The following is a 24087-nucleotide window of genomic DNA, read 5'->3' as shown; positions in this document are numbered from 1 at the left end:
TGTTTGATGGATATTCACATCTCTGTTTGAAAACATCCATTCTTTCCATCCTGTTTATGAGGGCAAAAGGTTTATATGATGTGAAGAGAAACCAAACTTTCTAAGTTAAGCACACAAGGTCCTTTGCCTGGCTCAATGAATCTGTCAATTTTGCTTTCTCCTCCATTCATTTCCTTCACCCCTAGTTCTTTCTAGGAAATTTATTCTTAAAAAAAAACCCTAACCAAACAAAGTTCTCATCCATTTCTCCTTGAATTATGGTACCTCCTTTTCCTGATATGATATATCACACCTCCAAAAGAGCATTAAACTCTTCTGACAGCAGTACAAAAACCTTCTGTTTTGGGGATGGGGGGGTTTAGTTTTTATTTAATGAAAACTCCTCTCGAGCATTTGTAAAGCACTTAATGTCTAGAAGAATCATGGCTCCCAGGAGCATGCAGTGCATTTCCCTGTTCTCGTAGCAGCTCCCATTTTTTGACCTACCACTTCCTTCTCATTTTCTCCTCGTTGTCATTTGTGGGATCAAGAGTCAGACTAGTGAGAACACGTATAAAAAGTAACTTTCATTACAAAGCTAAAATTTGTCCCCTTTCTAATGTGTTCTGCCAGAAAACCATCAGAATTTCATTTAAAGGAAAGCTGCATAGTTATAGACTCATAATGTTTGGAGGACTCATAAGGGTCATCCACTCTAGAACAGAATCTGTGCTTTTCTGGGTGTTATTAGACTGCAATTCCCATGTTGGCTGGATCTAATGGGAGATGGAATCCAACAACTTATGGAAAGCCATAGGTTCCCCACTCCTGCTCCAGTGTATCTTCCTAACAATACAGAACTCTACTAGTATAATACCACAACAGGCTGTCAAACAGATTTGACTTAATAGCAGTAGGAAAGGAAGATTCCACAGCTTCCACTGGTTAACAGCAAATTATTCAGTCATACATTATCATGAAGCAACTCAAGACCACTGTAATCCGTGAATTCACCCCCATTTAACTAGTAATCTAATCACAATACAAATATAGTAATATAATACACTATTAACTTATATGGGGTGATATAATTCAACAAGCAACATAAATGACTGGGGCTAATGAAAGTTGGAGTTCAACAATTTCCTAAAAGGTTTCTTGAAGCGACATTGTTGCAGCCCACTAATAATATGCCTATACCACAGAAAGAAGAAATTCCAAGGCCAAACCTTTAGTAAAGAAATTACCTACTGACAGAATCAAAGTTATCTGGCATCTTCAAAACTTAAGAGCAGGACAAAAGTAAGAGAGGAACCATATTTTCTTCCTTTCCATTTGTTAAAAAATGGAATTTTTTAAACAAATTTTCCTGGCATAAAACTGATAAGAGGTAGTGGAAAGGAGCAGTCATAGCCCATGGCCCACACACTCCAAGCTTCCCTTGGTCAACACTTGCAATGTGCCCACTTTCCCCTTCTCCTCATATTGCAGAATTGTGGGAAATGGCACTTTCCGTGGGGCACAGATAGCAATAATCTCCCAGGTCAGATATCTTTTTCCAGCCTCAGATCTGACCTATCTTAAGTTTCCCAGAGGCCTCAGGATGGCAAACTACATTAAATTAGAGTAGCCCTTACTGAACATTTGCCCAGGATGGAGAACATGATTCTTATTTTGCCAGTTCTCCTACAAATGTTTCTTTCCCACCAGAAGGAAGGTTTCATCTTTCTTAACTCGTTGATAAATAGGAAACTTTTTAAAAAGGAAAGCTTTTGATTATTACTAGCTACCAGATACTTTTCTTTTGTGTCTGTATCTTTTCTTTAACCTACAGTAGCAGGAGAGAGGGCGAAATCCTTCATTTCATAGAAGCAAATTGCTGGGAAAAATAAAAAGTGGTGCCCCTATCTGTTAAAAATCTGTTTGCTCTTACCCAGGACATAAATCTCATTGTTGACTACAGCTGTGCTGAAGCGGTATTTCGAGTACTTCATCGGAGCGCGTTCGGTCCATTTGTCATGGCTTGGGTCATACTGCAACATTTTGTTGCTTAATCGATCGGGCTCATCGTCAGGAAGATCCATCTGTATGAAATATGACAGCCATATAATAATACAACATTTGGAACCCTCCGTGCAGGCCTGTGTGCTATTAATCATGCAAGACAGCCAAGCAGATAAATAACATAAACACATCAATTATAGCTGTGAAGTGATTCATACTTACTAGGTTTTAACAGCGCCCATGACTTGTGGCTGGGAAGTATATTGTGGAAGGCACATGAATAATGACGCATTTATATTCTGCAAAGAGGGAGCTGAGAATTTGGGTAATAACAAACCATCTAGGGACACAACCATGACAGAACATAGCTCTTCTTACAAGGCCACTGCAAAGTCTCAAGAAGAAAGCAAAGATCTCTTATTTCCCCCCAAGAGATAGTGAATTTTGATTTAGTATTTGGATAGTTCCCACACTACCAGAGGAACTTTGCCTAAAAAAATTCTCTGGGGGTTTGGGGAATCACTTGAGAATGAAATAATTCAAAAACAAATGTATGCACATAATTTTTCATTGTGCATAGAGTTTGGACATGCTTATCCTTGGCACATCCTCCTCAACTTTTGCATGCACTCCTGCTCATTCATCTCTCTGTGGTCTGAAATGGTTCAGAAGAAACAGGCATTCACTAGGTCAGTGGTTTTCAGCCTATGACTCTCCTCATGTTTGGACTTCAGCTCCCCAAATTCCTCCATATTCGTTGTGCTGGCTGGAGTTTCTGGGAGCTAAAGGATAGTGATATACAGACCAACAATGCAAACAAAAGAGAATGACTACTGAAGTTTCAAAATCACATTTAAACTCATTCTTAGGTAAGCCATTTAATCTTTGCCTTCCACGTATTATACCATTATAATCATGCCAAAGACTGTACAATTACGGTAACATATTATTTTGGAAGTTGTTGCCATCTAAAAATATAAATCAATAGGTCCTAGAGCAAATCAAATTTGAGAAGTCAAGATGATTAAATTGAGACTGTTGGCCATATCATGAGAAGACATGACTCTCTAGAAAAGAAAATAATGCTTAGAAGGGTGGGGGTGGGGGGGGGGGGCAATAGGAAAAGAAGACAACTGTATTCCAGTTGGATCTACTCAATTTAAAAATCTACAACTCCGAATCTGCAAGACCTTAGCAGGACTGTTCATGAAAACATGAGATGTCTCTCATTCATAAGGTTGCCATAAATCAAAGTCAACTTGAGGCCTGTTTACAACAACAAAATCAGCTTTGCAAAGAGTGTATTGGTCTGAAGTCCAGATTTTATTTTACTGCATTTACATAATCTTGAGACACTTTTTATTTAGTTGCACTCTTGTGCAGTAAGAACTGTTATCTAACGTTTTGGAATATACCAAAGTAATAATGAACATTAGCTGCCACTATTCAAAATCTATATTCAGAAGGCATATTCACCACATAAAATCAACATGGTGGTTTTAATAAGGTGAAAGCCAGACCTTTGTTTAGAAATAGTCTGACTGAAAGACAAAGTAGGTAGAGAATATTGTGACCTGTGCTATCAGATTGTGCAAAAAAAAAAAAGAGCTTAAGCAACATTTGCAACATAGCTAGTTGGACACAAACAATCAGTACCAGCAACATAGCTAGTTGGACACAAACAATTTGGCTGTCCTTTATTTGAAGCTAGCATGGAAAATATATGGTGGATATACAGTACTGGTTCCAGACATGTAAATAATAGATGTCTGATACTCTGAAAGACAACTTTAAAACAACATATTGGGAGCCAGATTTTGAGGGACTGGATTGTTTTTGCTATGGAACCAGTACTGTTTTTGTGTTTTCCTTGTGTTATTTGTTCAGTTTATATATGCACAGGAAACCATGTCACTATAGCTTGAAGAGCTTTCCTTTCTGAGGCATTGCATCCAAAATGTTTGGAATGTCACATGTGTTGTGTACATGAAACAGTATAATATTCTTCTATGCAATTTCATATGTCCAAAAGATGCACTTTTACCAAAAAATACTATTCTTAAAAATCAATCTTATTATCCTTTTATTTGCTACTTCACCCCTTAAAGGCTTCTTGAATACAATGATATGTATTTACCGCTTAACTGAACAAAGATTTAAAATATTTGCTGAGATTCAGATTTTGTACAATTGTAAGACTGCAAGTTGTCCTTCTTGTGTAGATTAATATATTGCATGACAGTTGAATACTTTGAACATTCTTAGCCCATGTGTCCTGCCTTTTATATGAAGGAAAAGCAAGAACTATACTACAACACTATGATATTAATCTAGGACCTTACCACACAAGGCTCTATAAATGGGTCCTGGCATTGCAAATCTGGGGTGTGCTAGGATAGTAACTGATGTTATTGCCCCAATCCATTCCTTAAGCGCTTTCAAGAAATCTAAAAGCACTTTTAGCTTGCCATATCTGCTGGGACTTCTTCTCCTAATTCATGCATTGCCCCTTTTCGTCCATGCTCTCTAGGAGACAGATGCATTTGAAGACACTTTGAACACCAATTCAAAATGCTTTCAGCTGCCTAAAAACAGGTTTACCCTATTTATTGAAGAGCATTACTTCAGGATGTGTTGACACTGGTTTGGAGTGTGATGACAGGCACTTCTGTTCATAGCCAGGAAGTTTCAAATGTGAACTACAAACCTCATGGAGAAAAGCCTATATTTAATGTGCACAAATAGTGATCCAATTCCTTGTGTTCATTACATTTTGAATTTTTAGCTATAACCTATTGTAACCTGAATGCACAAGATCAAGTTGGATCTTGGTTGTCATGGCAGACATCAAGTTCTGAGCCACTCCCAACAACCAGCTTCATCATGGATGTTGAATTCCTCAGGTATCTCAAGCAAAGGAGACTCCAATATTGCTCCTAAGGCAACCATTAATAACTCAAAAAGAAAGGCTCTTGGGCAGCCGAGTAGCTGGTACACCAACAGAATCACTAATCTATCCTGGTTATCTGAAATGTCTAGCATTTCTAACTTAGCCTCTAAGGTGGTGCACATTGGAAGTGAAGCTCCTGACTACCACTAAACCACCTACTTCACTTCCTCCAAAGAAAATTCCAAAGGAATTTAAGACAAAATATAAAAGAGGGAAAATAATCCCAATATCAACATTGCATCTGTTTACACAGATGAGCACGTACAGCTTGAATTCAAGGAAACTGTGGGCACAAGAAATATCATTGGAGCTTACTTTGCTTTTTTTGCTCTTGATTACATTTGATACAAGATCAGATTGGGACAAAACAAGAAAAAAAATCAAAATCAAATGCTGCCAAACATGCTTTGGATGACCTGCTGGAGCTGGAAGAGGCAAATCTAAAAGCTCTAGAAAACTCAGGTTCTCCCGATAAGTATCTTTCAGATACTGCAATTGTATCTGAACCTCAGATTATAGTAGAATCTAACCACATTTCCCATAGTCTTTATGAAGGTTAGCATCTTGGAGATAGGATTTTTTTTCAAGTTGTCAACAATTTGATTGCTAAATATCGAGTACCAGAATTGATGCAGTTCACTGGCTACTTTCATACTTGAATGAGCTAGGTAACATGAAGTGACAGCTATTGGACAGGTGGATTCAGCTATAGTGAGCGATGAGAGAATATTACATGACACTCATGTTATTGCTAGGAGTTCTCTACTTAGGTGTTTTTATAGACAACTTTTGCTCTAATAGAGTTTAAATCCAGCTATAATGGAAAAATCCATATTTTGCATTGAATCAATAGCAAACGTGTTTGCATTAAAACCAGATGTAAATATATATCTCTATAACCATCAGTAGCCAAATGGATCAGCTCAAACAAAATTCGTGCTACATCTCAATCAGAGTTCTGCATCTGCATTTGAAAATGCTGAAGAATTATGTCTTCATGTTCCTGTTAAAGACAAGATTTATCTCATAATCTATTGTCCTGCTGAAATTGCCAGAGTAAGCAGCATGTCTGCCAGTGATAAGTTAACAGGATGAGAAGTGCTGGGTCTTCAGGGAACTTTGCTGAGTCACTTTATTCATTCAGTTTATATTAGTGTGATCATTGTTCAAGATGTAATGATACACAAGGACTGGAAATAGCCACAAGTGGAGATGATGCATTCGCTTCCCAATTTCCCATATTGTGCTTGGTGAATAGCGATCACACTAGTTGGTAGCTGCTGCTTATCTTATACAAATAGATTTGGAATGTAGATCTCTAATCTTAAATTGATCCCAAGGAGGCATATCCAGAGTACCAGAATTACCAGAGTGCCATCCAGAGTACCATGGGAAATACAATGGGAAAATCACCAAAAAAAAAAAATATTACCCATCAAAAGTGATATTTCAATAGCAAATCACCTTTGCAAATTTGAAATGTTGTTTCCACATACTAGTGAAAGAATCAGAGAGATTATTTACTCAAGGCAGGAACATACTGTAAAGCAAAGATTATGGTTAAATCTTATCAGGAGCTAAACAATTGATCCAGCAGCTCTGTCATCTATTGAGATGATTTTTCTCTGAATAGATTTTTTATTGATTAGTAATTGTAGGTAATTGCAGTTCAGAGTCAACTATGAGATGGAAATTGGGCTTAAACATTACCCTACTTATTAAAATACGTTATTTCTGAAACTTGCTAGTGTTAGGTTACTGTAGAGATAATGCAGTTTGACACTACTTTAATGGCCACTGCAGTGCTATGGAATCATGGGAAATGTAGTTTCATAATGCATCTGTACTATTTGGGAGATAAGGTTAAAGACCTTGTAAAACTATAAGTCCTATGATTCCACAGCATTGAACCATGGCAGTTAAAGTGATGTAAAACTGCATTAAATTGTAGCATAGATGTCCTAAAGCTAACTGGAATTTAAAGTAGTTATATTATACTTTTGTTATAGTGTGTCATAATAAGTAATTAAGTGGGGAATTGTGTGATTGATAATGTTGCTGTGGTTGGTACTGTATCATGTAATGAAAATGTAAACTACAGCGTTGTTGTAGGGTTTTTTTGGGATTATATGGCCATGTTCTAGAGGCATTCTCTTCTGACGTTTCGCCTGCCTCTATGGCAAGCATGATGCCTGCCATAGATGCAGGGGAAACATCAGGAGAGAATGCCTCTAGAACATGGCCATATAGCTCTAAAAAACCTACAACAAAAACCTACGTTTTTGTGTGGTGTTTCAGCAGAAATGTATTATTTTATTATTATTGTCAAATTATCTGATATTTTAGCTCCAATACTGTAGTATGGTGGTATGGTTTATTATGGGAGGAGGTCCCCAAAGATGCACTATGAGTTACTGCACGAGATGACACCAACCCTAGTGACGAGACTGGTGCAGATAATATAGCTGGAGTGCCCCATATGTATCTAACCTGCTTCAGAAAAATCCTTACCTGTGGTGTCCAGCCTCCCATTACGTACAGCCTGTTTTTCACTGTTACTGCAGCTGGGCAGGCCAACGGCACAGGGAGAGGAGCCAAAGTTCTCCAGTTATCTTCCTCCATGGAGTATCTCTCCACAATGTTTGTGATATGGTATTGGTTTTTCAGCTTCATTTGACCTCCTATGATATATAAGTCATTGTGGATGCTGCCTAGAGCATAGAGCTCACGGAACTGACCACTACACAGTCTTTGCCAAAACTGATTTCCCTGACCGTTGTACCTGTACAAAAAGGCTGAAGTTAGAAGTGTCATGGTCACAGATTAAATCATGTATATTTGCATTAAATTCCAGATAATATCAAAATGGTCAAAAAAGGAATTTAATTTTTAACAAACATTACAGATTTGCAGATTGTATACTGAGATGGTCCATGGTGTATGCATCTCTCTGTGTGAATATCTAATATACATCTTAATGAAAGGATGAGTAACTGTGGTCTTCTGGACATTTCTGGACTACATAAGGCCTTATTGTTGGCTATGCTGACTAGGTTTGAGGGGAGCTGCTGAGCACTTACATTTGGAGGATCCAAGTTATATACTGCTGGTATAAAGGCACATACCTCTTTGTGTGATGTGTTTGGAATGCACATCAGACATAAACAGGACAGGAAGTAAAAAACCATTTTAGAAAGGATTTAAAAAAAATTCGAATGTGGTCTTGCATCTAACTGCATCTTGTTTCATTGTACTTAGGGCTATCAGGTCATCTGCATCTCAGTCTTGAGATTTCAGACCCCAAATCTGAGACTTGAGGTTGGTCCTTGTATTGTCTCAAACACGGAACAGGCAATACTTGTGAGACAGGATGGAAATCTTCCTGGGTCAACTGATTGTTGAAATGGACAGGAGAGCACTGGGCCCAAATTTGGGTAAAATCAAGCTACTAAGATAACCCACGGCCAAGGCAAGGGAAGGAGATCAACGCATGTTAATGGCCAGGGAGGAGACAAAAATATGCTCAACATTTCCAGTAATTGCTGTCATTTCCTCTACGGATTGATCCCCATATGTCCTTGGCAGTATGTGGAGAGTTTTTCTAGGCCATATGCTGATATTACTGGGGCTTGTGTGAAGCTTACAGCTTATTCTTGGGGAGTACTTCTACACAGACACTGTGCCACTCCTGCTAGGGCTTGCACAACAAGAAGGATAAAACATAGGTACTTCATTGATCCAAAAGGTATGATGAGCCCAAATGCATGCATCTATTGTCTCTCATCCACTCTACTCACCTCATCCCAACTTTTGGTGCATCCGTTTTTGCAGAAGCATAATATGGATATAAACTGATTTTCAGTGAGCCAGAGAGCCCTGGAGTGAGCTAAGAATGAGATGGATGTCCAGATCCTAAAGCTACTTCACATTCAAAAAAGATAACTTTCTCTAGTGCTGCCTGCCCTGAAACTTGTGTGTGCTTGCAAAACCAGCAGTTCCTTGGTTGGAGCCTTGAGATCTGAACTATGTTATATTTAGAGTATCTTATCCTTATAGTCATGCTTTTTAAAACCAAAACTAACTTCTAGTTGCTAGAATTTAAAAAAAAAAACGATGAGAGATAAAGGACAAGGGAAAGCACCTCTGGATATCTTGAGAAATACTAAGAATATACCCACTATTAGGAGGGTCAGGTGATGTCACTGAGGAGGAAAAATTATGTTATAGTACTAACATGCTACTTCCACATATTCAACATATTCTTACAGCCCAATCTTAATCAGGATTACTTAAAATGAGTTGCCCTTGGGTTAATGAGATTTACCCTCAGGACTGCAGCCTCAAGCTTTTCTTATTGAAAATGATGTGAGGAATTTTACCAGTAACACTACAAACAAGCTACGAGGATGCAGGATTTAAAAGATACATTTTGCAATGCTTTCAATAAATTAAGAACAATGCAGCAAGGGAAAATGTGTGTCCTATCAAATCACAGGTGGCACATAGAGGGCACTCTAACCCTTCCCATTGTGTTATCAAGCTAACTATTATTTAGCCTACAACCTGAAAAACACCACTTTAGCAGTTGTTATTCTATCTGCATATTACATATTTCACATTAAATACTATACTGTAGATGCCGTGGGAACCTCTGCTTCCATCTAACCAATGAGAAACCTACTATAATAGCATTCCTCCCTTTGAATATTTTGGGGTATGTCTTCCAAAATACCTGGCCATTGGCTGAGTCTTGTGAGGTCAGTAACTGGTTGGGGAAGGTGAATGTAGCAGTATAAGAAATATAGATATATGCCTTCATAAAGGTTTGATGGTTATTGTTGATCTCCCTAGGCATCACAAGCATGGTATCAAATTAGACACATAATTAAATTTATTTATTTATTTACTATATTTGTATACCTCTCTTCTCAGTCTTTTGGGCGATTCATTTATCCAAAAATTGTAATGAATTCACTTACAAATATACTATGAAATAGCCTGATGTAGTCTTTATAACTAGGCAAAACATTACAGGGTAATAGGTATAGGCTTAAGTCACATAGCGTTAAATAATTACAGGACACTGACCTTTCCATTTTCTCACATCTATCTATCTATCTATCTATCTATCTATCTATCTATCTATCTATCTATCTATCATCTGTTCATCCATCCATCCACCCATCCATCTGTCCGTCCATCCCCTTTTTCTTTCTATTCATCCATTCAACCATCCATCCATCCATCTATCATCCATCCATCTATCATCCATTCATCCTTTGCATTTGGAGAGGGAGAGAGCATTCTATTTTTGTCCTTCATGCAAGAAGATACAAACCTATAAATTTCAATATTCCTGGTCTTTTGTCTAGATAGTTTGGCAGCACTTGCCTCCCCGGCCAGAATGATATCATTATTCTCATTAACCACACCGGTGCATACACATCCCAGGCCTTCTCCATATTTTGGAGAGGAAATGAAGTAGGTCTTACGTGTTGCAGGAGCATAGCAGAAGCTGGCATCAGCATAGCTGCCATGCCTTGATCTGATGCCTTGTGAATTGTTACCAATACAAAGCAGAAGAGTTGTAGTCTCCATGCCATAGCGGAGGCTGAAATTTGGTAGGTTGGACTTCTTGATCATTTCTAATGCTCCATCAATCATCTCAGTGCATTGTGAATTACTCAAAAGTACCGTGTTCCTCTTTCGAGCTTCTACCAGGAAGGAGGGGCTGACAAGTGTCAGCCTTACTTGCTTCAGGAGCTCCAAGAGGTGATCCCCACGCAACTTCCTGCTATGGTTAACCCACCGGAGGACTAAGTCCAAAATACTGTCTTCTCTAGAAACATTCAGATCATCTGATCGGATCAGGCTTAGCAATTGCTGGGCTTCAACCTCTAATATTTCATCCTGCAAGCTCACTTCTGCAAAGTGCTGATACAAGTACTTCCTGGCTTGATCGGACAGTTCTTCAGCCCCTATGTGCTTTGCAAAGTAATAAATCCCTACACAGTTTGAAGTGTCCATGTGGTTCATCATGTATGCCTGGCATAACTGGAAAACATCTTCCATCTGCATGAAAAAAGCAGTAATGGCCACACTCTGCACATTGCTATTACTCAGGTGGAGCTCAGCCGTGTACATGTAGTGTAGAAGTACAGACACACTTTCTGCTGACATGTCATGAAGGGCCACTTCTTTCTGTGTGCATTCAATCAAGCCACAGGTAAACATCGCTTTAAAATAGGGGCTGAAAGCAGCCAGCATCAGTCTATGGCAAGGGAACTTTTCATCTTCAGCCACTAAGACCACATCAATCATTTCTGTTAACTCCTTCATGTTTTTGACTTGATTCAGTAAATTCAAGCCATGTTGTTGCTTCCTTTTGCCCTCAGCCATGTAATCCATTGTGTTGCAGATTTTAGGATCTTCCTCTGGGTTTGTTTATGTTTAAAAAAGTTTTGATCTCTACGTCAGAGAGCTCTCACACGGAGAAGCCTTCATTTCTCTGTTCCTGGATGGAGAGAAAGAGAAACATATAAACAGTCTATACATGCTTTGAAATATTTGGACAACCAATCTATTTTATAGCCTAGAAGCAGTAAATACTAGTATGAGAGGGAAAAAAATGGTAATATATCCCATCTTAAGCAAATACAGTATAGCCTTTTCATTCTCAAAGCTGACAACCTCTCTTGATTTTGGAGATGGAATAAATTTTAGATCCCAGAGCTGGTTTATTTTTAATGACTCATATAATTTTCATTATTAACATAAACAGGATATCTTACTGTTTGAATCCAAATGTAAAGTAGTTCTAGTGTGATGAACATTCAGAACTCATGGAATGGACACCAACCAGCATACACATTTTGATTCTAATAGACTTTAAAGACAAACCCTGAAATCTTCATTCATCAAAAGTCATACATCTTTGGAAAACATTCCTTTATCTGTGCATCCAAGTTCACTTAGGGCCCTTCCAGATAGGCCCTATATCCAAGGACTTGATCCCAGGTTTTCTGTTTATCCCAGATTATCTGGCAGTGCGAACTCATATAATCCAGTTTAAAGAAGAAAACCTGGAATCAGATCCTGGGATATAAGGCCTGTCTGGAAGGGTCCTTAGACATTAAATGATGCAGCAACATTAGTCTGATATCCAGTCATAAGAGAAAAGTCAACTAACTGAACTTGGCCAATTCTGCAGCTTACAGGAAGCAGTCTAAAAGCTCTGCATCAGATCTTGGAAGCTATTAGTTGCAAATAAAAACTTGGAAATCATTCACTTTCCCAAAATCATTAAGTCAAAACAATTACAATTACAACGTTCCTATTTGATATAACCCTAACTACTTTAAATTACTTTTATAGTTACAGAGTGGGTGTAGCTTCACTCTTAAGGTATATTTTGAACTATAGGTCTTTGGCTTGTGGGATTCTATGTTATCTCTCGTCCTAAAAGTAACATGGGGCTTGTCCCCATATAAACTGCCCAGAGTCCCTTTGGGGAGATGGTGGCGGGATACAAAAATAAAGTTGTTGTTATTAGTATTTATTAACTATTTTAATTGTTTCTGAATAACAGGAAAGGAAAGTGCTACATATATATATATATATATATATATATATATATATATATTTGTAAAAAAAGCAACCTCTCAATTTCTGCTACAGGGCACAGGCAAAGGTCGAGTGCTAGTATTTATGGGAGGCAACCAGTCTAAATGCTTGTGTTATGCCTTCCTGCAAGAAAATGCTTCCCTTTAATGCGACTGTCTTTTCAGTAATAGAAAGACAGTTATTAGAGTTTTTTCCCCCAGAGATCAAATCCTCGATACAAATTGCAAAAGAGCTATTAATACCTAGAAATAAGACTCCCACTGAGATAACATTTTGATAATATTTTGCATTAGACATTCTCGTCTGAAAGAGCTTCCTAGGTAGAAATGACAATTTAACAGCTCAAGGAAGAAAATGAAAAGAGGGGAAGGACAGAAATAACTCATTTTCCTTCATCATCTCATTGTTATGAACTAACTACACACCCAATGAGGGAGAAAGAATATAAATGCAGAACTGAGCACCCATAAACCACATTATTGTATTCCTATACATGAAGGTTGCCATGGGAGCCAAAACACAAGCAAAGATGTGAGTGAGATGGCAGTCACTAAGCCAAACCCAGTTTGTAGGTGGTAGGTGCCCTTGGTTTATGCTAGTCCAGTATGGCTCCTTCCCACAATGCTCTTGGTAAGAGGCAGCCCAAAATTGTGCTTGTCCACCTGCAGAGATAAATTGCTCCCTGAAGTTCACTTCCTAAAATTGCTTTCTGTTTATGTCCTTATTTACATTATAAATACATCATATTGGGGGGAAATGGGAAGAGGAAGGAGAATCATAATACAGTGGGCCCTCTGTATCTGCTGTGGTTTGGTTTCAGGGCTGCCCATGGATACCAAAATCTGTGGGTACTCAAGTTCCATGATATACAATTGCACAGTAAAATGGTGTTCCTTATATAAAACAGCACTGGATAATGGAATCCATGGATATGTAGGACTATCTATTATAAACTGTTACTGAATAATACACTAGAGGGAGGTATTGTTGTTGCTGTTATCTGCAATCAAATTGACTTTGACCTATGGCAAACCTATGAATGAGAGACCTGCAAGCCACCCTGCCATCAACTGCCTTACAAATTCAGGGCCATGGCCTCCTTCATTGAGTCAATGGATCTGTAATGTAGTCTTTCTCTTTTTTCTACTGCTTTTACCATTCCAAGCATTATTGTCTTTTCTAGAGTTGTCTTTTCTCATGATATGGACAAAGTATGACAGTCTCCATTTACTTATTGTGTTTTCTAGGTAGAAATTATACTTGATTTGATCTAGGACCCACTTATTCATATTTTTAGTATTTTGAAGTATGTATAGACAGGGGCGGCTCAACCATTACGCAAAGTAAGCATTTGCAGTATAGTTGATTTTGCCCAGGGGCACTCTTGGGGGAAAATAGACCTTGACATATGTGAGTTGTAGTTACTGGGATGTATAGTTCACCTGCAATCAAAGAGCATGGCTCACAGAACTCCCACGACGAACAGAAAATATGTATCAGTGATTGGTTGGGGGGGGGGCAAAATACTGTTTGCTTACTGTTGAAAATTATCTAGGGCCACCTCTGTGTGTAGACATTAGGCCTGTTTGATCAAGAAAAAATTTGTTTCTAAATTCGATTCTTAATTGGGGTGTTTTTTTGTTTCGATATTAAAAATATTTACAAAACTTTCAAAAAAAATGTTTTGTTATTTACGAATTTTCGTAAATATTTTACAAAACATTTTAGAAAAAAAAATGTTCTTGATCAAACAGGCTAAGTGTGAATGTTGCAGTAATGATTAGCATTGAATGGCTTTCTCCCACCCTGGACATTCCATAGTATTAGATGATATATAACTCACCATTTGCCTAGTTTCCAACAGACCTCTGAGGATGCCTGCCATAGATGTGGGCAAAATGTCAGGAGAGAATGCTTCTGGAACATGGTCATACAGCCCTGAAAAGTTACACAAGCCGGATGGCGCGCGGAGGCCGCTTGTGAGCGCGCGCGCGCCATCCAATGGGCTCCGGCTCCTGCGCCCCCCTCCTCCTCCTCCTCCTCCTCCTCCTCCCAGCTGGGAGGAGGAGGAGGAGGAGGAGGGGGGCGCAGGAGCCGGAGCCCATTGGATGGCGCGCGCGCGCTCACAAGCGGCCTCCGCGCGCCATCCGGCTTCTGCCACGGTGCACTGCTGGGGTGCTTGGGAGCGCCGGATTGGCTCCCAGGCACCAGCACTGCAGCACCACTCAGCAGCAGCCTCCATGCCAGCTGGGAGGAGGAGGAGGAGGAGGAGGAGGAGGAGGGGGGGCGCAGGAGCCAGAGCCGGATGGCGCGCGGAGGCCGCTTGTGAGCGCGCGCGCGCCATCCAATGGGCTCCGGCTTCTGCGCCCCCCCTCCTCCTCCTCCTCCTCCTCCTCCCAGCTGGGAGGAGGAGGAGGAGGAGGAGGGGGGCGCAGGAGCCGGAGCCCATTGGATGGCGCGCGCGCGCTCACAAGCGGCCTCCGCGCGCCATCTGGCTTCTGCCACGGTGCACTGCTGGGGTGCTTGGGAGCGCCGGATTGGCTCCCAGGCACCAGCACTGCAGCACCACTCAGCAGCAGCCTCCATGCCATTAACGAGCGGAGCTTCAGCTCGTAAAATACATGGGGCTGCTGCTTCGATATTTTTAAACCCTTCCGGGTTTAAAAATATGTTTTGATATCGCTTCGGATATGCAAAAAATAACGATTTTAATACGAAATAACGAATTAACGAAACGAAACCGACAGGCCTAGTAGACATATATTAGATTTAAATTATTTGATTAAAATTAAGGACCTTTCCGCACAGCCCTATGTCCCAGAAAATCAAGCAGAAAATCCCACATTATCTGAATGGTTTGGGACCCACCTACCTTCATGACCGTATTTCCTCCTATGTACCTGCATGACCCCTTTAATCCTCTCGCTTCTCCCGCCTCTCGCTTCTCCCGCCGTCACAAGTATGACTTGTGAGGACAAGGGAGAGGGCCTTCTCTGTGTTCGCCCCGCAGCTTTGGAATTCGCTACCTGGAGAGATTAGGCAAGCACCCACTCTGACAGCCTTCAGGAAGAGTTTAAAAACCTGGCTGTTTCGGTGTGCCTTTGATGAATTAATACAATCCCCACATCAGGACCAGCGTAGCACAGTATGCCTGGTAATGCATTTTATCTCATCCTTTAGTGATGCTCACCTCATTGCTTGTTCCTATCTAAAACCCCAAACTAGGCACTACCCTACTCATCCATCGCACCCAGGGTTTTTTATATTTTATATTATATTTTATTCTACCCCTTTTTAATTTGGCCCAGTCCACTGTGCACATTTTTTCCTTCTTCTATTTGTTTCCTGTATTTTGATTTTGTATTAATTTGTCTGTTCACTTTTCATTTGATGTTATTATTTGCTGTATGTATTTTATTTGATTTGATGTGATTGTTCGGGCTTGGCCCCATGTTAGCCGCCCTGAGTCCCCGTTGGGGAGATGGTGGTGGGGTATAAATAAAGTATTATTATTATTATTATTATTATTATTACCTAGTTCAAAGCATATATTGTGGGATTTACTGCCTTGATATTGTGGGATATAGGATTGTGTGGAAGGGCCCTAAGACTGAAGCTTGGAAGGAGTCCTAAAGAAAAGGCTTCTCTGGGCCCTTCCACACAGGGAAGGGCCCAGAATATCAAGGCAGAAAATCCCAGAATATCATATAACCCAGAATATCAAGGCAGAAAATCCCACAATATCTGCTTTGGACTGGGCTATTTGAATCCACACTGCCATATATTCCAGTTCAAATAATGTGGGATTTTATTCAGCTGTGTGGAAGGGGTCTCTGTTCTCATTGCTAGTATAACTCTTTGAACCTTCATAGATCCTAAGGAGGAAGAGAAACCCAGAGTTCAGAGAATCCTAGAATTAAATTGGAAATATGATCTCAGGACGTTGTCCCACGCAGTCCGCTCCCCCCACTAACAATTCCCTGACAAAGCATCACAGAGACCATCAAACAACACATCCAGACATCGACCCAGGATGCGATGTTAGGGAACTGTTTTAGAAGTGTTTGGGGGGGGGGGGGGAGAGAGAGAGGCCATGGGAAGAAACTGGCTCCTGAATCCATGATTTAAGTGGAAAGCAGGGAAAAAACACGTAGGATGGAATCTGTCAAATTTGCCTGTGTTGAATCACTTCAGTGACGTGGAGTAATAGGCGGTCTCCTACCAAGCATTGACATTTCTCTTCCAAAATCCTGTATTGTAAGTGTGGCATGGTAATTTTAATAATTTCTTTAATAATTAAAAATACCGACATTTCAAGATATCACCACTTAGTTTTCCCAGTAATTTCTCCTTCAAAGTAATCTTGGCTTTCAAAATTGCGCTACTGCTAGATTTTTGACTTTGTTTTGGACTTCCATGATTGAGAGTAATGAGACTGGGATGACAGAGAACAGCCCAGACCGGGGGGGGGGGGGGTCTGCCTCCTGTCTCCTCTAGAGTAACAGGATTAGAGGGGAAAGTCAAGTACCTCAAAAGCTTTTTGCAAGGTTTTTTTTTTTAAAAAAAATGGAATAAGCAGGAACTGGGTGAGATAAATCTGAAAATGAAATCTGTAAAGTCCTCAGTGGAGGCCAGAAATGGAAATAGTTTGGAATGATATAAATCAGATATTGTTGTTGTTATCATGCCTACGGGGATTGTCATGGCTACTGCAATTTTTAAGAGTCAGTTTATAGGATAAATTTTAATGTTTATATTGGAAAGTGTATATTATACTTTTAAGGGTTGTGCATTATTTGGTGCCAAGGCCTATGGCTGGTACAATAAACAATTCATTCAAAAAGAAAACAGATGATTTCAAGAGAAAAGGCAAGAAAGAACAACATGTAATAAATAAATAACTAAACTTTATTTATGGCCCACCCTATCTCCCCAAGGGGATTCATCTGATAACATTTGAGACATTATACAATTTTAAACACAATAGAACAAAATGCCTGCCCTCCCCCCCTAATGGGATGAGGTAATGAACCTGGAAATTCAGAGAGACTGCATGGCTATTGTTTGCAGTGGGATGCAAGAGGAATCATTGTTACCATTCAAGCTGACTGGGGGATTCTGAGAGCTTCAGTCATAGAATCATAGAGCTGGAAGAGTGTCATGACGCCAGGGCTCTGTTATTCTGGCAGAGCTGAACTAAACAAATTCCCACTTTGTGTTAAACAATTTAATTAAAGCAGCACTTACTGTCTGGCTGTTTTAATAGTCCAAAACATAAAACATAAAGATAGCACTCAGCCACAGAATATAAAACAAAAACTGACAGCAAACAGTGTTGCAGGTTCAAGATAACACCGTAGTCTAAAGGTTCAGTCCAGTGGTCAAATGCCGAGAGTTCAATGAGCAAAGTCCAGGGATCAAGAGTCAAAAGGCAGTCCAGAAATTCAAGGTTCCAAGAGTACAAGAGACAAATCAGGATACCAAAAATCCACAAACCTGGGGGGAAACCAGCAGCATCTACTACCAAAATAAAACAAATACCTTTCTCCCAAAGATCAGTCCCAAGGCTAGCTCCTTATATCCAAAAACACTTAGCTGCAACCCATCTCTTGCATACCTCCACCCTTAATTGCTTTCACCCATGAACTCTTGCTTACAGATTACTCAACCCTTTAGAACTAAGACTTACATTAACCCTTCCATCACCAACTGCTAGGCCTACCACCACCAACCATCATCAACTGCAGAACATGATACATGACAAAGAGACCTTGTGGGCCATCTAGTCCACCCCCCTGCCAAGGAGCAAGAAAAGAGCAGCTTTTCTACATTCTATACTGAATCGTAGCCCTGTTGCAATGGCCTTGGTAATTCTGGCCATGTATTTTAAGGAATTTATTATTAATTAGAACTGATACTGAAGAAAAGCAAAGTTAAGCGCATTGTTTATGACGACGAGCACTTGGGCTGTTTGACACAGTCCCTTATTTATATCACACACAATACAAAGGAGGTCTCATGATAATGAATGAGAATAACATACAAATACAAATACTCTATTGTCTTTCACAGAAAAATGGAATATCAAATCAGTAAAGGAGCAGAGGGGAGTCAGCGATATTATTAGAGTCTTATTTAATTTTAATTTACTCTTACATAATCAGTTGAACTTTTCCCGTGATTTCCCTCTTCAAATTTTGTCTTCTATGCCCATTGCTTCTGCATCTCAATGAATAACTACGGTATTTCTTTTTCTCTCTGCATTTATTTCATTGCTTATGAGGTTTTTTAAAAAATTTCTAGCTGTTTAAATGATGTAATGTCATCTGGTGATGTTGGGGGCAATTTACTGACCAGCCATTTAGTGATATCCAAAGACTCCAAGGGAAAAGAGTCCATAGTATTTGAAGTGATAGCAAAAACAACAAAACAAGTTTATTTTATCAATAGGAGGAATTCTGGGCAGAACCTGTTCACAGGTAGAGAAAGGCTGTGTTTCTGTGTTTTTGTAATTACATATTAAAATATGCATCTGAAACAGGCTTGGAATAATTCCAAATGATTTATTTCCAATGGGTTTGCAGGGAATGAAAAGAGAAAAATAATGCTGGGCTATACACGAAGTGGTTGTGGGGATTTGTTCTGGCTGTGCTCTGGATTTTGAATGAAGCCATGGAGAATTTATTGAAGTGTAATTGCAGTCTGAGTATGGGTGCACTACAGAAAACCTTCTCGATATCTAATTAACAACGCAGTATAATACTGTATCAGTTTCTCTTCAGCTCCCTGCTCAACAGCGATAGCATCATCTTCCTAATATGCTAATTGCTAAGTCTTCAGTGGCTTTCAAAATATAGGCTGCTATAATAAATACAATAGAAATAGCTCAGTTTAACTCTTAATATATTGGTGGTTTTGTAGCCTGACAATATTCATTTGGTTTACTATTTTTAATTCTGTCTTAAATGTAATAATTATTATGGTAGTTAGCACATTTTGCTCTCACATTCTTTAACAAAAGTCTTGCAGTTGTGCTTTATGTCTATTATATGTCTGCTGTCTATGAATATGACTAGGAAATACTCTAAACCCTGAACAGAAGTGAAGACATACAACCTTTAGGAAAAGATTAAAAACATGGATGTTCGACCAATTTATTTATTGTTTCCAATATTTCTATCCCGTTTCTTCTCAACCCCCGAAGGGGGGACTCAAGACGGCTTACATTTGGCAGCAATTCGATGCCACTACATATAACAGAGCAATATAATAACAATTAAAACAATAAGTAAAACATTCATTAAAATAGTAAAATTAAAGTATAAATAGCCGTATCATCATTCCAAGTATTCATTGAATAATCTATCAGTGCAATAAGAAAAGATGAAATAGTGCAACGACAAGTTGGAATGGCCATGGACTACAATATTGAATTGTGTGATTTTCAATAATTGGTTTTAAGGTTTTATTATATTTCAATGATTGTTTTAATGCTTATGTTTTTATTATGTGTGGGATTTTTTTTTTTTTGCATCTAAATGTTGCCTATATATGCAATCTGCCTTGAGCCCCATATGAGGTTGAGAAGGGCAGGGTACAAATACAGTAAATAAATAAATTGTAATCTCATGCTTATTTTCCAAGTTATAAGCTTTGCTTCTCCAGAACAAGGTTACAAACTTCTCTAGGTTACAAACATATTTGGGGGGGGGGGGGGGGAATGCAAACTAAAGGCATTGTCATCCCATATGAATTTTACCACAATTAAGATTTACTTCAATCCCTACATTTCTAAAATTACAGCAAGTTAGACATTGAACTGTTTATACCTCGAATTCATATTTTTGATGTTTGCAATCTGCTGGTATCTTTGCCCATCTCTATTCTCTGGATGCCTCCATTCTACTCAGTATCCATATTCTGGTCAGATTAAGGACCTCATCACATGGAGGCCCTTAAAGCAGGGAATCTGTAGGGCACCAGGGTAAACTGTGGGTCAGTGGGGCAAATCCATCACCCAGTGCCCCACATCACCTGCTTACCCATCACACGCCACAAAGCATACCTTTCCAGCTTGCTCCTTTTATCTGAACATGGGTAGCCACACATGTTCAGAGTTCCCCATTGTAGAACACTTTGTCAACACAGCCAGAATGGAGCCTCGCTGGAAGTAGCTGTGTGTCATGTGATGAGATCCAGTCATGTGATGAGATCTGGCAAAGTGTTCTATTATAGGAAAATTTGCCAATGTAATGAGGTTGTAAATGTTTATACCATCTCCCCAAGCAGGTGAACAACTGCAGTTGACATTTTATGCATAAAATTTTATGCATAAAATGCATGTTATGCCACTGAAAGCTCTGGACCTGGGAGAGTCCTGAACTGGTTACTTTAAACTCACTATTATAGTTCTTGCCTTCCCATATAGCTGCTTCTCTTGTTTATACAGAGCTGTGAACTCTGGTCTGAGGCTCTCTTGAAGAATCATTTCCAAAAAAAGAGAGCACAAATCTGCTTTTTTGAATTCATATCTGGGCCTCCCCCCCCCCCAAAGGTGAATAAAGAGGGATGTAGTAAAAGAATATAAAATAATTGAGATCTCTATTAAATAAATAAATTATTTGAGGAAATCAGAGAAAGATATTTGTGCCCCAATACCACAAGCTAGGAGCATCCAGTGAAAATGCACAGAAAGAGATTCTAGGCAGATAAAACAAAGTACTTTGCACAGCTGTGGTATTTCATACTAGAAAAATGTAATAAGAGGTGCCAATTTGAATGGCTTTAAGAGGATTTAGTTGAACAAATTCATGAAACATAAAGCTGGCAACAGCTCCCTGTAATTAGACAATGGGTTTTCTCCGTTATTCTGAACAATATGTCTCTGTTGCTCTAGAACAGGAGCAGAAGGATGCTACTGCACTTGAACCTTCCTGATGGGTCTCCAAAAGGCATCCATTGGCTGGTGAAGACAAGTCTTTAGTCTGACCTCATCTTATTTTCTGTCTGTTTAATTAGAATCACAGAATCATAGAGCTGGAATAAACCATGAGGGGCCATCCAGACCAACCCACTTCCATGCAGAAAAACCCAATCGAGCATCCCTGACAGCACCCAGTCTCTATTTTAAAACTTCCAGAGAAAGAGACCTCGCCACACTTGAAGGTAGCACATTCCACCACTGACCTACTTCATAATGCTAAATAACATGAGTGGGTACAAATGCACAAATGTTACCTCTTGTGCTACCAAAGGAAGCTCAGATTTGGAAACTTGCATTTGTTAAGGTACTGTGCAGTAAGTCCCCCTTATCAATGGATTGGATATCCATCGTTTCACTCACCCACTCTCCAAAAAATAACTCCACCCTACACTCAGAAGTCATTGTGGGTCTCTCTAGGTCTTCCACTGTGATACTTTATGTTTCTGACCCAAGTATAATCAAAATATAAAATTCGCTATTATCGCTATTATCAGAAGAAGACATTGCAAAAAGGCAGAGCTAAAGCCTCCATCTCCCACATCTCTCTCTTTTTTCATTTAAGATGGTATCTCTTGATAGAGCAAGATTGAAAAAGCACCACCTGTTTGGTGAATAGGGGGCCAAGACAAAGGCTGAACAAGAGAAGAAAGAGAACAAGGCCAGCGAAATAGCAAAATAATGTCATTTTGTCTGACTTATCAAGACCTTGAGGGTTTTCTGAAACTGAGAGTGTGTGCCCAGGGCCACATAGCAATGCAGGGATTCAAATCCTAATCTCCAGAGTCATAGGACAACACTCAGACCATAACACATGCTGGCTCTGAGCAAAAGACTAGAAAAAAGAGAAGCATAAGAAACAGAGGGAGGAGTAAGCTTTCTAATTCTTGCAAAGCTGGATACTTCTGCTAGCATACAATGAAATAACACCAATGCCATACACTTTTTCTCTGGTTCCCATGAAGCAGTATTTCTTTAGTCATTTACTCTAGTTTCTCCAGTCCCCTGAAAACCTGGTGACAGTGTATCAGACTCTGTCCCTATCGCTCTGTCCATATTTGTCATGCATTCATATAATCAATTAATATATCACAAGTCATAAACCTTGTATCAGCAATATAAGGCAATAAATAATACATCAAACACACATGGTGTCCTGTAATCTCACATTGCACAATAATGTACTTGGGAGTTCATAATTCAATGGGCATAGGTTGATAAAAACATTCTGCAAAAATGGATTCCTAGAATTTCAATTGCTAAAGCAATTTTAGAAAGCGAGAATAATTTCAGTTCCCTGTACTTCCAATTGTCCACTTGTTGATATATATATAGCACAAGTAGCTAGCTTTTTCATTTAGGACAAATTTCTCATATTTTAACACTCCTTCTGCCTGAAAGGAAGAAAACTATGGATGTTAACTTTAGCTGTGAGCAAAATCCATGTAATCTAAGACATTATCTGTTATGGGTTACAATTGACCTTTGGTACCCACTGCAGTTAGATTCCACAACATCCCATGGATATAAAAATTTCTGGGTGTTGGAGTCCAATTATAATTTTGTATTTAATTTTATATTTAACTTTATATCTCTTGGTTAGTTGTTATAATTTGTTATTGATATTTTATTTATGGGTAATTTGGGTTTTTTAAATTGTTTTATGGCATTGAATGTTTGCCATTCCCTGCTGGAAATTGCCCTGAGTCCCCTCGGGGAGATAGGGTGAGTTACAAATAAAGTTTATTATTAAGGTTTATTTTTTATTATAAACAATGGTGTAATAAAATTGAGTCTTTGAAATTAACAAAATCACGCTCTGTCAACTGCAAAAGGCCACCTTACTTGGATCTGTCCACATCATTCAAAAATACATCACACAGTCCTAGACGCTTGGGAAGTGTTCCACTTGTGATTTTGTGATACAAAATCCAGCATATATATCTCGTTTGCTGTGACATACTGTATATAATCACTTTATTTATATCCCACTCTATCTCCCGGTAGTAAATGGTCATTTACTATCTTTAACCACAGCGATAAAATTTCTCATTTGTTAGCCATTTTTAAAGTCGCATGTTTAGTACCTTCTTTTCTTCTGAAGTTTTCTTTCCCTTGGGATTCTTACAGCTTTGGAAAACCAGGTGGGAGGAGAAGAGAGTTACAGCTTGGGAGGGGATTAAAGCAACAGAAAGCCAGTGCCTCCCAAGTCAGCTGCTGATGTCAGAGTCTCATGTGGATGGAGAGAAAGCCAGAAGATAAAAATAGGCTGGGCTCAATATTATTTGACTTGGCTCTGCAAGAGACCTGTATTAATGTCACATTACAGGGGCACACTGAGAGTCAGTGAGACACTCACAGATCCATATTTCTGCTTCTCCTGTACGTGGGTTGCCAATTAACTATAAAAGGTAATTTTGTGGTAACCATTTAAAACACTGTTGATCTTTAGACTAAGAACCAGACTGTAATAATTGAGAAAAAGTAGGAATGGTATAGTTGTACTGCCATGGCAAAAATCCTGGCTACAAAAGTAGACAGGACCTATGCC

At 39.2% G+C, this 24087-nt stretch overlaps 1 protein-coding gene and 1 pseudogene across 1 annotated transcript in view; one reads left to right on the top strand and one right to left on the bottom strand.

The window, feature by feature from the left end:
- Positions 1 to 23725, bottom strand: part of KBTBD12 (kelch repeat and BTB domain containing 12) — a 60087-nt gene extending 36362 nt beyond the window's left edge. The window contains exons 1-4 of the mRNA XM_060766187.2: positions 23624 to 23725; positions 10272 to 11447; positions 7445 to 7715; positions 1913 to 2063 (exon numbers count right to left, since the gene is read on the bottom strand). Of these exons, the coding sequence (XP_060622170.2) occupies positions 1913 to 2063; positions 7445 to 7715; positions 10272 to 11341 (1492 nt within the window). The 5' untranslated portion in view covers positions 11342 to 11447; positions 23624 to 23725. The remainder of the gene's footprint in view (positions 1 to 1912; positions 2064 to 7444; positions 7716 to 10271; positions 11448 to 23623) is intronic.
- LOC132767582 (adenosine deaminase domain-containing protein 1-like) lies at positions 4867 to 6389 on the top strand (annotated as a pseudogene).
- Positions 23726 to 24087: the final 362 nt, after the last annotated feature.

Source organism: Anolis sagrei, chromosome 2, assembly GCF_037176765.1.
Source record: "Anolis sagrei isolate rAnoSag1 chromosome 2, rAnoSag1.mat, whole genome shotgun sequence".
Lineage (NCBI taxonomy): Eukaryota > Metazoa > Chordata > Lepidosauria > Squamata > Dactyloidae > Anolis > Anolis sagrei.
The sequence above is the reverse complement of the archived record's forward strand: the minus strand, read 5'-3'. Positions and strand labels throughout refer to the sequence as shown.